Below are 17,619 nucleotides of genomic sequence, written 5' to 3' on the forward strand. Positions count from 1 at the left end.
TAGAGCTCTAGGCAAGGGCCCAGCTGTGAGTCTGCCATCAAGTGTGGTCAAAGCCCCGGGCTGAACCCTGCAGAGATCAGACACTGTCGCAGGCCCTGACAAAGCAATGTGTAAATAAACAGATCCCCAAACTTCAAAATGGCCAAGGTGCCACAGTCCAGGAAAACAGGGGACCACGGTGTGGCTTTTGATCTGATTTAAGCATCTATGTGAGACTGCTGCAGCAATGGCCTTGATTCTTCTCCCTGGTCCCTGTCCTATGTGACCTGACATTGCAGCCCCTGCTATTAACAGGTGGGGTCCATTTCCACACCCTCTGAACCTGGGTTGCACTTGAGGCTTGATTTGTGCAATAGAATAAAGTGGGAGTGGTAGAAAGCCAGTTCTGAACTCTCCCTCCCTCCCTCCCTTCCACTCTCTCTCTCTCTCCCTCTCCATTCTGCCATTGTTGTAACAGCAGTCCCAGCCTATCCTGCTAAAGGACAGCCAGAGCCCCCCAGACAACAGACAATCACCCTCCCAGGAGCAAATCTGCCCAGCTGCTCACGAACACACAGACACCCAGCAGCTGGGCACGGCCCAAGCCACCAACCCACAGCTAAGCGAGCTAAGCGAGCCCTGGGTGCTTGCAGCCACCGTGTCCCATGGCTGTTGGTCATGCAGCAGGGTGCGCCGACGGGCAAGTGCCGCAGCATGGAGAGAGCCTGCCGTTCCCTCTCTGAGCCTGCCCGTGGTCCCCCGAGGACACAGGATGCCCCCACAGCACAGCGCCTGGGCTTTGTTGCTGCTTAGCAGTGGCTTCTTCCCACTAATGGAATGGGGCTGGCCTTTTCTGAAGAAGCCGGGGGCTTCTCATCAGGAACTGGTCAAAGCAGTAGGACACGGACCCACAGCAAGCTCTCAGCGCCCCGGACACCTTGCGGCTCACCTGTGAGCAGAGAGGCTGCCATGACTGTGTGCTGAGCTGCCCGATTGAGGCTCCAGGGAGCTCTGGGTCTCTGTGCTTCTCTCTGAAACTAATCAGATGGCATGGGGAGAGGGCAAGGGTAGAGGCAAGAGCACAGCTGTCTTAACTCAGGCAGCCTGCGGTGGGGAAAGCATCACCATTCACCAGCTGTGTGACCTTGGCAGAATTCTTGACCCTCTCTGTTTCTCTATGTTAAAAATGGGTCGGCTTTATGTCACCATGGGTTAAGCCCATGCCTGCAACACTGGCATCCCATGTGAGCACCAGCTGGACTCACGGCTGCTCTGCTTCCGTCCCAGCCTCTCTGGGAAGGCAGTGGAAGATGGCTCAAGTCCTTGGGCCCCTGCCACTCAAGTGGGAGACCCAGGTGGAGCTCCAGGCTCCTGACATCAGCCTGGCCCAGCCCTGACTGTTGGGGCTATTTGGAGAGTGAACCAGCAGATGGAAGATCAATCAATCTCTCTCTCTCTCCCTTGCTCTCTTTGTTGCTCTGCCTTTTGGATAAATAAAATAAATATTTTTTAAAAAGAATAGAAATGGAAATGGCAGTTACAGGGCAGGGGAGGGTGGGAATTTTTAGGAGGAGCTGAAGTCTAATGATGGAGACCATCTTGTTTCCAGGACAACAAATATCATGAATTTTTTTAAAGATTTATTTATTTACTTGAGAAGCAGAGTTACACATAGAGAGAGGCAGAGAGAGAGAGAGAGAGGTCTTCCATCTGCTGGTTCACTCCCCAAATGGCTGCAACAGCCGAGCTGGGCTGAACCAAATCCAGGAGCCAGGAGCTTCTTGCAGGTCTTCACGCAGGTGCAAGGGCCATCTTCCACTGCTTTCCCAGGGCATCAGTAGGGAGCTGGACCGAAGTGGAGCAACCGGGACTCGAACTGGTGCCCATATGGGATGCCAGCACCACAGACACAGGCTTTACCACTACACCACAGGACCAGCCCCTCACTATCACTAATTTAAAATAAGGTCCTAAAGCTCAGATTCCATTGGAAAGCAGAGAACAGAAGATGTGGAGGTTATTTTAAATGCCTCTCTTTCCCCCAAACCCAGGACAACAACACCAATCTTGTGCAAATCATTTTCCCCTTCACTCTACCTAGAAAGTCAAGGAGGGAAAACCGTTCTTTTCTGCTGCTCGCTTTCACTTGTTTGTATCAACTTGGACAGTTAGAAATCACTAAAAACGGAGCTGACATTTGATGTAAAGAACTCTTAAATTGTAACCCGGCAGGTCCTAAGCTCAGCCCTGTCTCTCCAGGGCTTCTCTGGAGCAGCGGTGTTAACGCAGGCTTCCTCTGGCATCCCCTCAGGGAGGTCTGGACCCAGGGGACCGTGCAGGGCAGGGGCCAGAGCCACACACACTCACCTCTGCAAGGCTGCAGACTCCCCAGCGCCTGAGCCGCCGGGCTCTCGCCGCTCAGCTGGTGCAGCCTCTCCCTGAGCAGGTAGCTTCTGCTCTGCCGCACGGAGGAGCTTTCTTCCACCACGCGCCTCTCCACCTGAGGGTCAAGAGCATCACACATCCACACCCTGAGGTCAAGGTCAGTGGGGGCATTGCGCTCGTGCAGACGCAGACAAACTGCAGTCAGACCAGACCAAGGTGCAGCTGCCCTCCCGTGAGAAGCCAACAGCACTTTCTCCAGCAGCCAGGCACACTCTGGACCCACGTGCACGTAGCTGACCCCGCCAGCACCATGTGCTCAGGCATGTGTGCCTTTGCACACACATTCCTTCCGCTGGCGAGGGTCTCTCCAGAAGCTCCACTGTGCCCATGAGATTTTATCCGCTCTGTTCCTAACCTCCTCCACCTCTTCCCCCTGACACCCTCCCTTGTCGTTGCATGCACGCCTGTCTCTATTGTAAATTACACAATGTTGACCTACTGCTCACCACCCCCCCAACACACACACATTGCACCTGGTGCAGTGTCCCAATGAATGTGGTGCTGAATAAGAGATTGAGGTCTACTTGGGATCCCTGATGGCAATGTCTTATAGGTCAATGCAGTGTCTCTCCGGGGGGGGGGGGGGGGGGGCAAAGCAGCACCAATGCAGGGCGGACTCTGACAATGGACGCTAGCCATACAAGGGGTCTTTTAAAAGTGCATGGAAAATGCATATGGCGAAAAAAGCACACGGAATTTGAAATCTTTTTGCACCAAAGGGAAGTTAGGTTTTTTTTGTTTGTTTGTTTGTTTTGGTTTTTTTTTTGTTTTTTTTTTTTTAACTTTTATTTAATGAATATAAATTTCCAAAGTACGATTTATGGATTACAATGGCTTCCCCCACATACCGTCCCTCCCACCCACAACCCTCCCCTTTCCCACTCCCTCTCCCCTTCCATTCACATCAAGATTCATTTTCGATTATCTTAATATACAGAAGATCAGTTAGCATACATTAAGTAAAGATTTCAACAGTTTGCTCCCACACAGAAACATAAAGTGAAAAATAATAGATGATTTTTTTAAATGATGATGAAATCAGATCAGACCTATTGTCATGTTTAATCCCAGTGAGAGTCAAGTTGGGAGTTGATAATTTCTTTTCTTTTTTTTTTTTTTTACAGAGGATCAGTTTAGTATGCATTAAGTAAAGATTTCAACAGTTTGCACCCCCATAGAAACACAAAGTGAAATATATTGTTTGAGTACTCGTTATAGCATTAAATCTCAATGCACAGCACATTAAGGACAGAGATCCTACATGAGTAGTAAGTGCACAGTGACTCCTGTTGTTGACTTTACAAACTGACACTCCTGTCTATGGCATCAGTAATCTCCCTATGCTCCAGTCATGAGTTTCCAAGGCTATGGAAGCCCTCTGAGTTCTCCGATTCTTATCTTGTTTAGACAAGGTCATAGTCAAAGTGGAGGTTCTCTCCTCCCTTCAGAGAAAGGTACCTCCTTCTTTGAAGACCTGTTCTTTCCACTGAGATCTCACTCACAGAGATCTTTTGCCAGAGTGTCTTGGCTTTCCATGCCTGAAATACTCTCATGGGCTTTTCAGCCAGATCCGAATGCCTTTAGGGCTGATTCTGAGGCCAGAGTGCTATTTAGGACATCTGCCATTCTATGAGTCTGCTGAGTATCTCACTTCCCATGTTGGATCACTCTCCCCTTTATTTATTCTATCGGTTAGTGTTAGCAGGTACTAGACTTGTTTATGTGCTCCCTTTGACTCTTAGTCCTTTCATTATGATCAATTGTGAACTGAAATTGATCACTTGGAATAGTGAGATGGCATTGGTACATGCTGCCGGAACTTAGGTTTGAATTCCATTCTTCTACAAACGTTTGGGAGAAACCTCGTATCTTTCAGTTACATATGCTCGTCTTCTCTCCTTGACTTCTATGGCTCAGGTAGTAGGAGCCACATGTTCACCTGCCAAGAGAGAAGGGGCCAGAAGGGAGGCGTGGCCAGGAGAGGTCTTTTCTGATTGACACCTGGCAGCCTGTTATACTTCTGTCCCCTCAGCCCTACCCACACGGCCCCTGTGCTCGGCCTGGTCTCAGCTCTCCCATGGCCACCTTCTGGTTCCTCTCAAACACAAACCTCCTGACATTCTGTACCATGCACCCCTGCTGGTCTCCCCTGCCCCAGCCTTGCGCTGGCCTCACAGCCACTCTGGGGACTCAGGCGGTCCTATCGCAGCTGTTTGAAGCTCAGCCCACCTCTTCATTCAGCTTGCCCCCGGCCTAACCTCCTCCCACCACTCCCCTCTTGCACAACAATCCCCGCCTCTAGCTGAGCATGGAGGGATGCCAACCTACACCAAAGAAATAAATGCCCACCACGTGCCAGGCCCCTTGCTGGGCACGAGGAATGCCCAGGGCAGCAGGCAGCACAGTGGGACTTGTGCAAAGTACAAGACAGCAGGGGGGCAGGCAGGGCGGGGGTCACGTGAGCATGGTCAGGAATTGCTTTCTGATAGAACGGAGTGCTGGGTGATTTAGGGAAAGAGGCACGTGAAAAGATCTCGGGCCCTTAGCCATGCCGGGAAATGGGGTCTGTCCCAAAGTCTCCACCAACACCACACAGTAGAAACGCGGTGATGAGGAGTGAGGGTCTAACCTAGCAGTTAAGATGCCACATTTCACACCCAGCTACCTGCATTCAATTTCCAGGTCCAGCTCCGACCCTAGGAAGCAGTGGCTATGGCTCAAGTGACTGAGTTCCTGGCTTTGGCCCCAGCCTAGCCTCCCGGCCATTGCAGGCATTTGGAATGTGGACCGGCTGACTCAAGAGCACTCTCTCCCCTCCCTCTCTTAGGTAAGGGCAACGAGGAGAATATTCTAGGTCTGCTGTGTCTTACAGGGTGGTGGCCAGCTCCATGTGGTGACTGAGATTTTTTTTTTTTTTTTTTGGCCAGGCAGAGTTAGACAGTAAGAGAGAGAGAGAGAGAGAGAGAGAGAGAGAGAGAGGTCTTCCTTTTTCCGTTGGTTCACTCCCCAGTTGGCTGCTATGGCCAGCGCTGCACTGATCCGAAGCCAGGAGCTGGGTACTTCCTCCTGGTCTCCCATGGGGTGCAGGGACTCAAGCACTTGGGCCATCTTCCACTGCCCTCCCGGGCCACAGCAGAGAGCTTGAGTGGAAGTGGAGCAACCGGAACTAGTACCCAGTGCCCCAACCAGGACTAGAACCTAGGGTGCCAGCACCGCAGGCAGAGGTTTAGCTAAGTAAGCCATGGCACCAGCCCAGTGACTGAGAATTTGAAACATGGCATGAGGGCCAGCATCCTGATGTAGTGGATCAAGCCACTACCTGCCAGCCTCCCATGTTGGAGTGCCGCTTGGAGTCTGGCTACTCTACTTCCCATCCAGCTCTCTGCTAAGGTGCCTGGGAAGGCAGCAGAGGATGGCCCAAGGGCTTGAGCCCCTGCTACCCATATGGGAGACCTGGATGGAGTTCCTGGCTGTTGTCTTCAGCTTGGCCCAGCCCTGGCTCTTGTAGGAGTGAACCATGGAATGGAAGATCTCTCTCTCTCTCTCTCTCTCTCTCTCTCTCTCTCTCTCTCTCCCTCCCTCCTCCATTTCTCTCTCTCTCTCTCTCCTTGTCACTCTGCCTTTCAAATAATAAATAATTTTGTAAAGACAGAAATGTGGCATGTGTGACTGAGGAATTGAACCTTTAGTTTTATCTCATTCCAATGCATTCTAAGGCACTGAGGCAAACATCAATCACTGCACGTGGCTTGCAACCAGCAGGCTGCAAAGCACAGCTCCATACTGACCTCAGAGATGGTGCCCAGAACCAAGCCAACCAGCCGCTGGATGTGGAGGCCGGCAGGGGCCGGGTACACCGACACTGCTTCCTGATGAGCCTGACACGCTTCCAGAACCGACGGCAAGGGCGGCCGCCTGTGAGGCTGCTCTTCGCACATGCTCAGCAGGATCGAGTGCAGGGGCTCGCTCAGCTGCAGGGGCTGCAGGACAGACGAGGCCGTGAGAAGCGCGCACTGTCACCGCCCAGCCAACACCATGACAGGTGCACCCGGAGACAACGGAAAAGTTCTCACCACCAGGAGGATGCAAGCTCCTTCCAGGGAGTTTTTGTCTTTAAAGATTATATTTCTTTATTTGAGAGGCAGAGTTACAGAGGCAGAGAGAGAGAGAGAGACAAAGAGAGAGGTCTTCCATCCACTGGTTTACTCCCCTAAGTGGTCGCAAAGACCGGAGCTACACTGATCCAAAGCCAGGAGCCAGGAGCCAGGAGCTTCTTCCAGGTCTCCTACATGGGTGCAGGGGCCCAAGGACTTGGGCCATCTTCCAGTGCTTTCCCAGGCCACAGCAGAGAGCTGGATCGGAAGTGAAGCAACCAGGATTTGAACCAGTGGCCATACGGGATGCTGGCACTGCAGGTGGGGGCTGCGCCACAGCACCAGCCCCTCTAGAAACTTTTTAGACAGATAGGAGATTCATCACCAAAACCACACGATGCCCAGTAGCTACCCGTGCATCAGTAGTGTGTAGCCCACTGCTTTGCCATTCAGAATGTCTTTTAGCCCAAGCATGCGCTTCTTATGAGACATTGGAGGTTGGCAAGATGGATTTGTACCTGAGCCAAGCACCTGGATCACCTAGGGCACCTGGGGCAGCTTCCGTTCATGTGGCCTGGGTTGCTTCTCTTTGCCCCCACCCCTCAGGCTCTCCTCTAGCACGGGAGCTCCATGGACTATGAACTCTGGCCACGTGGACTATGACCTTTCTACTCTGGGATCTTCAGCAGTGAAGATCATGGCTCAGTCATGGCTGGTGGAACTCTGTGCACACATCACGCCGAAGGAGAAACAGGTATCACGTAAGCACTTCCCGCATGCATTTCCTTGGTCACGACTTACACGGGGAAGGCCTCAGGTTTGGACTCAGAATCAGACTTGTTCTGATGCTCAGCCTATACAGAAAGTCGCCTTCTGGAGGGAGGCTGTGTAACCATGTGTCATAGGGAGTATCAGCCGCGAGTGCCTACACTGACCTGCACCCAGGCACTGGGCCTTGCCTCACACAGCCAATCGGAGGCCTCTAGGTGACTGGGACTGCACAGCTATACAGGATGCAGTCTCTGCTTTCAAGATCACAGTTGGAGGGCCAGCGCTGTGGCATAGCAGGTAAAGCCACCACCTGTAGTGCCGGCATCCCGTATGGGCGCCAGTTCCAGTCCTGGCTGCTCCACTTCCCATCCAGCTCTCTGCTATGGCTGGGAAAGCAGTAGAAGATGCCCCAGTCCTTGGGCCCCTGCATCTGCGTGGGAGACCCAGAGGAAGATCCTGGCTCCTGGCTTTGGATCGGTGCTGTTCCGGTCTTTGCGGTCATCTGGGGAGTGAACCAGTGAATGGAAGACCTCCCTCTCTGTCTCTCCCTCTCTCTGTAATTTTGCCTTTCAAATAAAATAAAATAAAAATCTTTTTTTTAAAAAAAGTGCTTGGCTCCGTGTCACCCAGTGGGACTTGATTAAGTTCTCGGCTTCCAACTTTGGCCCAGGCCCAGCTCTGGCCGTTGTGAGTATGTAAGCACCTGGAAAGTAAACCAGGAGATGGGAGATCTCTCTCTCTCTCTCTCTCTCTCTCTCTTCCTCTCTGCCTTTCAAATGCATAATTTAAACCAAGCCTGGGACCCTGTGCTACCACACTGGTCACACCCCAGGAAGCTGGTCTGATTATGGCAGCGTGTCCCAGAGAGAAGCCAGACAGGAGTAGGAACCCAAATCCAGGCTCCTCTGTGTCTGGCTGAGGAGATCTGCATGCGTGTAGACTCTGTCTGCAAACTCCTCCGTGGCAAACACATTGCATTTCACCTGCCAGTCTTGACCTGCGGTTGCCCAGGGTACCGAGGTGAGCACAATTCTGACGCAGACCCTGAGCCGGCAGGAAGGAGCTGTGATGATGACACGGGCTGGTGAGACCTCGGAGAGACTGACGATGCCTGTGCCCCACAGCTGTGGTCCCCGCCCTGGAGAAAGCCACTAAATTAGCCCAAAGCCATGACCCAGCCAGGTCCGGATCATGTGGTTTACAGACCTGCTTGGGGGGGACGTGGAACCCTGCTGACCACAAGAGAGTCATCCCTAGGGAGTAGACGTGCACCTGCCCGGGAGAAAAGGCTCTGATTAGATGTCAGGCGTCTCCGCTCTTCCGCGCTCCTGCACACAGAACCTGGTTCAATCTCCACCTGCACAGATGCTGCTGCCTGGTTATCCCGACGCCACCTGCAACCCCTTTCGCCTTTGCTACCTCCTTCTCTGGAAGCTAAAAATCCAGAAATGTGCTTTCTAGCAGGTAACCGGGGAAAACAAGATGTAGAACTTCTGCAATAAAACTTTTTGCATTACTGACCAAAGGAACTAATATGGCTAGCCCCATCCTTTTCCCCTTGTCCCTGCCTTGCACCCCGGTGTGATACATGGAGTCATAGCCACCATCTTGTGATCATGAGGCAACAAGCACAGGACTAAAAAGCCAGATGACATCTGAGGTCTGGATGGGAACCCAGGTCCAGAGCTTCTGCCCCAGGGCCACTGGGCTCAAGGATACTATGAGCCCTGATTGAACTTTGCTGTTGCCATGGAGCTCTTGTTGCAGCTGGGAAGTGACGTTCCCCCAGGGAACGACCTTTGGGACAATGCAAGGTAGATGGGAAAGCAAGGAAATGCGGCACATAAACACACAGCGTCACCGGAGCAGCCCGGGTGGGTTTAACACAGGTGGGTTTTGTTCTTCACATCCTAGGGTCTAGACGTGTTCATGTCACCTGTGCCAGTGAGCTCTCATCTTTGTCTGAAGTCCCACCCTACACCGGCCCCCAGCCACACAAGAACACTCACAAGCTGCACCCTGTTCACAAAGGAACAACCCTGGGAGCAGGTGCGAGAGCAGCTTCCTGCCAGAGGCACCACCCGCACCTGGAACCTTGCCTGTACTCCAAGGGCGGGATCTAGCCCTCGGTAACATGCAGCTCCACCCCAGATCCTAAATCCAGCCCACTGCTAGACTCTGCCTGCAGAGGGAGAGAGAGAAGGCTGTGGGCAGCCACGATCGATTGGTGATGTCTGCCATGAGTGTGGGAGGGCATGATGGCAGCACAGGTCACCGGCCCGTACCATCTACCTCTACCTGGGACCCAGAACAGGAGCACAAGAGGAGATGCCTCAGTGTTCTGGGTGGAACACAATGTTGGCCTGAGGCCAGGAGCCATCCTCCTATCTAGACAAGGATCCTGGGGGAGAATTCTGAGCACAGCCCCTCCTGGGATCCCTCTCCAGGGGGCCCACTCACCCCTCGTGCTAGGTTGGGTGCAGAGGGAAGCTGTGTGATGGATGGAAGAGAACAAGACAAATACAGCTGAATGTCGGGGAGGCTAAGAGATCAAGTCACCCCGGGCTCCTGCCTCCTGGCCCCACGAACAGGAGTCGAGGCTGCTGGCTTCGGGTCTCTTGAGCCCCTGCCTCTTGGTGAGCCTCCAGCCCGAGAGCCAAGCTGCCCGCAGGAAGAGCTGCTCGGTTCCCCCCACCGGCCCTCTCCCGGCCCCCTCGTCCTTATCCTCCTGGTCCAGCCTCCCAGCAACACTTGGCTCAGCCCCTTCCCTCCGCCTCAGAACTCTTGGCACCCTCTCCCCTCTGTATGGAGGAAAACATGCAGGCGGGAAGAACACGTTTGTCTGCAGCTTGAGGATGCTCGGGACGGAGGACTGGTGAGACTCGCACCAGGCGTGCGGGGGAGACCAAACAGCGGTCTACAGGGTCACACCTGTTCCTCACCAGTGAGTGCTGGGACCAGTGAGGGCAGGAAACCGGGGACACTCAGGGGCTGTCTTGGCTCAAGTCCTCTACAAAGCAGAGCCTGAGGCAAGCATTCTGTGCAGACACTTCTTCCAAGAGCTGTCAGCCCAGGGCAGTGGGAGTGCGGAGGAAAGAGGACAGAGAAGAGGACAGGTGTGATGTGCAGGGTCACTGTGGCAGCCATGGCACAGCGGGAAGTGTGGCAGATACGGCTTCCTGGCACTCAGGGTTGCCTGGACCCTGGCGTACCTTGAACCCATCTACGAGCAGAGAAGAGAGGGAGACTTTATTGTCGCTGTTCCCGCAGAGCTGTCACTGCCCGCAAGGAACAGACTCCCGCAGGCTGCAAGGTCATGTTGGCATATCCACTCCGTGCTCGCTCAGAAACGCAGACCCCAGGGCTCAGTGGGCAGCATCTTAGCTGAGTCCAGGGTGTCGGCAGTGACTTGGTGCAGAGGGAGCACCAACCCGGAGACCCAAAGCAAGGAAAGCTGAGGGGGCCCAAGTCTGCAGGGGCCCAGTGGTTCACGCATGGGAGCCTGAGGGCCTGGGGTATGGTCATGACTGCAGGTAGGGGGGACGGAGCAGGCGCACTCTCTGACTTGGAGACACACGGACCCCGGAGAAGCAAAGCTGGAAGCCACTAGGGCCCCGCTCCTGGTGTCTCAGAGCAGCCCGGAGCCCAGGAGGACTTCCAGGAGGACTGGCATCTCCAGACATGCACCTCTTCTATGAAAGGACGGGAAGCAGGCGCGGAAGTCGCGGACTAAACACCCGATGCGCCATTCCCAGGACACCGTATCTGCGCAGGTCGCCCTTGCCTCGGAACTTCTTTTGTGAAGAGAAAATGATGTTGATGGGAACTTTTTTGCTATATAAAAGCAAAACGTGTTCTCTAAGAAAAACCAAAAACCTCCACTGATGCTGCCATCCAGAAATAAACACTGCATAGATTTTCAGAGGATCAATCTCTCTCTCTCTCCCTCTCTCTCTCTCTCTCTACCTACCTCTCCCCTCCCCCCCCACTAGGATCCCATTGTGCCTGCATCTATTGAAGTTCTTCTCAACTTGGGAAACCAGCTTGTGCCGCCTGCTATCAATGTCCTCTCTTCTTGTGTCCCCTAATGTCAACAGTATACCGGACGTGGCTGCAACTAAATCCATCCTCTCCTGGGCCGTAGGATAGATTCTGATGGGAGGTGAGGCTTTGTTGGGTCATTTGGAGGGGGGGAGCTTTGCTACATGCTGCCAATGGTCCCAACAGGCCAGACCACTTCCCCATAATTTTCCCAACACTTTTTTTTTTGACATTGATAGAGGCCTGATTAACTAAGTCACGTCCACATTGGCAAATGGAGTAACTGAGTCTCAGAGAAGGCGGCCTGCCCTGGTCCAACAGCCTGTAAGCAGTCGGCAAGAAAGCCTATGAATAAAATTCCTTACAGCCGCTTGGTCTCCGTGGAGCAGCAGGCTCCGAGGGGCCGGGTTGGGGGCTGGGGATGCTGTCCCTGGCACAGGACACTCCCAGGGCGCACAAGACACGGAGCACAGAGACGCATGCTCACTTTACCTGGGACACGTCGAGCTGCTCGTCCCTGCTCCGCTCCTGCAGCAGCTCAGGGGCCTTGAAAGGGGCAGCTTCTAAGTGAGAAACGTGGTCCTGGAAGGAAACACTTCCGGCCACAGACAGCAGGGCCGACCAGGGGCACACCACGTAGTCCAAGGAATCTGAAACCAAGGCAGTGACAGGGTGTAGACGCGGGGCTGACCTCTGCAGGGCCAGCCGTGGGACTGCATAGCAGGGGCCAGGCAGTAGCTGGCTCCAGGATTGTGGATGAGAGCAAAGACCCAGGGGACACATAGAGAAGAATCAACCGGGCCCCTGCGCAGGGCAGCATGGGTCACAAAACGGTGGCTAGAGCCGTGGCCAGGATTCTGGCACCTGCATCCAACTGCATCCACAGCCTAAGAGTCTCTTGGGAAAAGGGAAGGAGACGGTAGGGCCACACCTGGAAATCAGCTCTGGAGCCAGCACCCAAGGCAGCTGGCCTTCGGGGTGCTCTATAGCTGCTCATCAGGGTCTCCAGGGTGGGGGAAAGGGAGCAAGGCCTCAGGGAAACACTGAAGCTGCAGCCGCAAGTGCACAGCCCCCTCCATCCGCCCTCACTGGGACCCATCACCCCCAAGAGCTTGCGTGATCTCTTAGGTGTGTGTCATGCACGTAGCTCCCAAGTAGGTACAATTTCTGAGTTGACTCCAAAGTGTTTGCTCCCGTTCCCCCCAAGGAACGCCTCGCAGCGCCAAATTCAGCCTTCAATGCGTCTCTCCTGAACAGAAGGGCACTGTGCAGCGCTCTCAATAGAGGGCGCTAGGGCCCGGGGTTCTCCCTGCTCTTCCAGGGGTATCGGCAGTGCAAGACACAGTGCAGGCTTCAGGCCTCCTGCCCATACCAGCCACGCCCCAAAGGGCCACCTGCACCCCGCAGGCCCTCTGCACACTCACCTCCTGGCCACTGATGGTGATAGCCTGGGCCCTGCCTGCAGACCACCTGTGGCTGGGTGAGCTAGCCAGCATCCCCATCACCCTGGGCCCCAAGCACAGCTGCCCCAGAAGATGGGAACCCCAACCTGGGGACAGGACTTCCCTGCAAAGTCTTTCTCTCACCCTGGACCTCGATGTGGGCTTCTTTTTTTTTTTTTTTTTTTTTTTTTTTTTTTTTTGGATATCTGACAATGATTCTTCTATCACAGTTTATTTGTTCTTTATGTTACCCTCCCACCCTCCCTCCCCTGTCTAGACCATAGTGTGGGGCCTGCCTCCCGATGGGCCACAGACCCTGCAGAGCAGAGCAGCGTCTGGACACCGGGTTCCCAGGCGACTGCCCCCCGTCTCCCGTGCTGGTGATGCCCGGATGGCACGGGTGCTGGCAGAGGCCCAGCAGGCTCCAGCCGCTCGCTTGTTCGCTCTCTCTTCCTCTCTCTCAGCACCATGCCTGCAAACGCTGCCACACCAACGGAAGGGCATGGCCGTTCTTTCAACCCTGTCCCCTGGCGTGGGTCCAAGAGACAGGCCTGGCTCCCAGCGCGGCGCCATGGGTGGATGCCATTTGCCCACTCACTCTGATATCTCAGACTAATCACAGATGGAGGAGCTGCAGCCAGAAACGTGCGTGCTCGTGGCAGAAGCTGCACATGAACGCCCCATGCCTTGAGCACCCGCAGCACACACAAACACACACACGCATATGCACAAACACACACGCACACACACGCACACACACATGCACACACACGCATGCACATACACGCACACACGCACACACACACACACACGTCCCTTACCTTTGCAAAGATCCTCCAGGAGCTGCTCGGCGGCCAGGGACAGGAGGGCCCAGATGTCCTCCTCGGCCAGAGCCTCGCCCCTGACCTGCAGGACACTGGCCAGCGTCACGGAGGCCGGGCTCATCCCTGCAAAGACACAACACGGCGGGGTCTTGCGAACTCCAGGACAGCGACCGGCCCAGGCATGGTGCAGCCAACTGGCTGTGTGTGGCCGCCATGTGTTCAACACCTGCCCCACCAGGCCGGCTACACGGGCACCAAAGAAGTGTTCCCTGGGGCCTGGCCCGAGCAGCCGGTCGTACTCAGTGAGTGAGCAAGTCAATCGATCACTTGCCTCCCAGACGCAAGGGTAAGGAAATAAGTAAATGCACAAGTAAACCAAGACGAGGGCACCTCCTCTGGGCTGGGCGTGAGCCTGGCAGACAGCTACCGATGCCTGCGGAACAGTGCTGCCCGCCTTCCTCCGCTGTCTGCAAATGGGGGTTAGCAACCATTTTTGCCTCTAACAAATGCAGGAGTCGTGTCTTTCCTCCCTGGCTGCCACACGCAGAGATGGGTCTGGTGCCAGCACCTGCTGGAGAACCAGCGAGAATCCTGGAAAGAATAAGAAGGGGCAGAAGAGCTGGTCTCTCTCTCTCTCTCTCTCTCTCTCTCTCTCTCAGCCCCTTTTTAAACCCAAGCTGACATTTAAATGTCTATCCTCCCGACAAAGCCGCCACCCACTAATCTCCAGAGCCAGGCAGGGGCCAGCCAGGCTTTTCATAATCCATTTATATCAGTGAGCTCACAGGGCTGGGTGCGCTGTGCTGCACAGAGCGGGTGGAGCCTGTCCCGGTGCCCCCACGCCTCCGTCAGTGCTCATCCAAGCTCTCCGCCCCCCAAATGCCCCACTCCCTGCAGAAGCTTCCAGCAGAAGGAGCCGGGTTCTTCCATCTCCACGCTGGGCTCGGGATTGGGACTGCCCAGCACCCGCTCCGGAAGCCGGACCCATGGGCAGGGAGGGAAGGACTGTTCCTTCCTCGTGTGGGGAAGCAGGCAGGTCAGCCCTGCGAGCTGCCATCGACCCAACCCACTTTTTTATTCTTTCCTTTCTTTTTTCTTCCTGCTTGCTCTTGGAAACTTGGCTGAGACCTACGCACTAGTCATTCCCCTCTGCCACCGCAAGGAAAGGCGACTCAGGCAAGATTTCAAAGGGGGAGGAGAAAGATGATGATTCTCAGAGAGTTCTGGAATCCCAAGATAGGATATCAAGCCTGTTGGGGTTTCTGCGATCGCTTTAAGCCTAGAAAAACCCAAAATAAAATATCGAGGGTGTGGAGGTTTTCCAAATACTTTAAAGACTAGAGGGAAAAATGCATTAAAAGCATAGCTAACAGGGGCTGGCGCTGTGACATAGTGGGTTAAGCTTCCGCCTGCAGTGCCGGCATCCCATACGGGCCCTGGTTCAAGTCCCAGCTGTTCCACTTCCAATCCAGCTTCCTGCTAATGTGCCTGGGAAAGCAGTGAAAGATGGCCCAAGTGCTTGGGCCCCTGCACCCAAGAGGGAGACCCAGAAGAAGCTCCTGGCTCCTGGCTTTGGATCAGCCCAGCTCCAGCTGTTGGGACCATTTGGGGAGTAAACCAGCAGATGGAAGATTCCTCTCTCTCTCTCTCTCTCTCTCTCTGCAATTCTTTCAAATAAAAAAATAAATGTTGTTTTTAAAAGTACACATGATGCCGGCACTGTGGCTCACTAGGCTAATTCTCCACCTTGCAGCGCCGGCACACCGGGTTCTAGTCCTGGTCGGGGCGCCGGATTCTGTCCCGGTTGCCCCTCTTCCAGGCCAGCTCTCTGCTGTGGCCAGGGAGTGCAGTGGAGGATGACACAAGTTTTTGGGCCCTGCACCCCATGGGAGACCAGGATAAGTACCTGGCTCCTGCCATCGGATCAGCGCGGTGCGCCGGCCGCAGCGGCCATTGGAGGGTGAACCAACGGCAAAGGAAGACCTTTCTCTGTCTCTCTCTCTCTCACTGTCCACTCTGCCTGTCAAAAAAAAAAAAAAGTACACATGATGAGAACATGTTATTTAAAATTCTCAAAGCTTGTCACTTGGAAAATAAACAACCCAATTAGAAATGACACAAATAGAAATGTCACCAGAGACATCACACCAATGACAAATAAACCCACGAGGAGCTATAAAACATGACCAGACATTAGCAAAATGCAAATAAGCCATCATGACCCAACATTACACATCTATCCGAACCACTGAAATAAAATGTGTGAGAACACCAAACACCAAGAGCACGAGTAGAAAACGGATCACTCACACGTTGCTGATGGCGCTGTAAAATGATACTGCCACCATGGAGAGCAGCTCAGTGGTGTTTTATAGAACTAAGCATGCAATTATCATATGACCCAGAGACAGCCTTTGTGGGTATTTACTCCAGAGAAATGGAAATGGAAAAAAAAAAAAAACATATGTAGGTTTCCATAGTAGCTTTATTTTTGTCTTAAGATTTATTTAACGGAGAGAACGATCCAACATGGAAAGCGGGATACACAGCAGACTCATAGAGTGGCAGATGTCCTAAACAGCACTCTGGCCTCAGAATCAGACTTTTAGGCATTTAGATTTGGCTAAAAAGCCCATGAGAGTATTTCAGGCATGGAAAGCCAAGACACTGTGGCAAAAAAAAATGACCTAAATGAAAGATCTCTGTGAATGAGATCCCAGCAGAAAGAACGGGCCATCAAAGAAGGAGGTACCTTTCTCTGAAGGGAGCAGAGAACCTCCACTTTGACTATGGCCTTGTCTAAGTAAGATCGGAGTCAGCGAACTCAAAAGACTTTCATAGCCTTGGCAGCTCATGACAAGAGCCTCAGGTGATTACTGATGCCATAAATAAAGAGTGTCAATTGTTAAATCAACAACAGGAGTCATTGTGCACTTACTTCCCATGTAGGATCTTGGTCCTTAATGTGTTGTACTATGTGAATTAATGGTATAAGTAATACTCAAACAGTACTTTACACTTTGTATTTCTGTGTGGGTGCAAACTGTTGAAATCTTTAGTTAGTATATACTAAATTTATCTCCTGTGTATAAAGATAATTGAAAATGAATCTTGATGTGAATGGGATGGGAGAAGGAGCGGGAGATGGGAGGGTTGCAGGTGGGAGGGAGGTTATGGGGGGAAAAGCCACTGTAATCCAAAAGCTGTACTTTAGAAATTTATATTTACTAAATAAAAGTTAAAAAAAAAGAAAAAATATTTATTTTACTTATTTGAAAGACAGAGTTACAGAGAGAGGGAGAGAGAGAGAGAGAGAGAGAGAGAGAGAGAGTCTTCCACCTGCTGGTTCACTCCCCAGATGGCCACAACATCCAGGTCTGGGCTGATCAGAAGCCAGGAGTTCTTCTGGGTTTCCCATGTGGGTGAAGGAGCTGAAGCACTTGGGCCATCTTCCACTGCCTTCCCAGATGCATTAGCAAGGAGCTGGTCAGAGTAGAACAGCCAGGATTAGAACCCTCGCTCACATGGGATGCCAGTATTGCAGGTGTTTAAATCCTCTGCACAACGAAGCTGGCCCCAGCAGCTTTATTTGCAATAACCCCAAACTAGAAACAACCAGATTTCCCTTCCAAACCATGGACTATTATTCAACAATAAAAGTAAACAAACTATTGATACATATAACTCGAATGAATCTTCAGAGAATTATGCCGGGTGAATAAAAGCTAACCCCAAAAGGTTGCATATGGCATGATTCCCTTTATGTAACATTCTTGAAATGAAAAAAAAAAAATAGAGAAATGGAGACCATATTAGTGGTTGCAGGGCGTTAGGGAAGGAGGAAGAAAAGTGGGTGTGGTTCTGAAAGGCATCCTTGTGATGATGGGATGGGCTGTGCATTGACTATAGCGGTAGATGCATGAATGTGATAACATTACATGAAACTAAACACACACCCACACACATGCACACTCAAATGAGTACATGCAATGGGAAAATGTCACCATGCCTGACGTTGCACCC

The 17,619-nt window shown here is 52.9% G+C and overlaps 1 protein-coding gene across 9 annotated transcripts in view; it reads right to left on the bottom strand.

Moving 5' to 3' along the window:
* Nucleotides 1-17,619, bottom strand: part of FRMPD2 (FERM and PDZ domain containing 2) — a 116,677-nt gene that overhangs the window by 79,680 nt on the left and 19,378 nt on the right. For 6 of the 9 annotated variants that reach the window (XR_011382573.1, XM_070058098.1, XM_070058099.1 and 3 more), the window contains exons 2-7: nt 13,594-13,719; nt 11,823-11,980; nt 8,496-8,561; nt 6,213-6,404; nt 2,347-2,479; nt 929-1,016 (exon numbers count right to left, since the gene is read on the bottom strand). Coding sequence is in view for 8 of the 9 variants with exons in the window: in XM_070058098.1 (XP_069914199.1) it covers nt 929-1,016; nt 2,347-2,479; nt 6,213-6,404; nt 8,496-8,561; nt 11,823-11,980; nt 13,594-13,719 (763 nt within the window). In the remaining variant the exon portion in view is untranslated. Of the gene's footprint in view, nt 1-928; nt 1,017-2,346; nt 2,480-6,212; nt 6,405-8,495; nt 8,562-11,822; nt 11,981-13,593; nt 13,720-13,986; nt 14,306-17,619 lie in introns of those variants that run through there. The other 3 variants (XM_070058100.1, XM_051837533.2, XM_070058097.1) reach the window with 2 other exon arrangements.

Source organism: Oryctolagus cuniculus, chromosome 15 (assembly GCF_964237555.1).
Source record: "Oryctolagus cuniculus chromosome 15, mOryCun1.1, whole genome shotgun sequence".
Taxonomy (NCBI): domain Eukaryota; kingdom Metazoa; phylum Chordata; class Mammalia; order Lagomorpha; family Leporidae; genus Oryctolagus; species Oryctolagus cuniculus.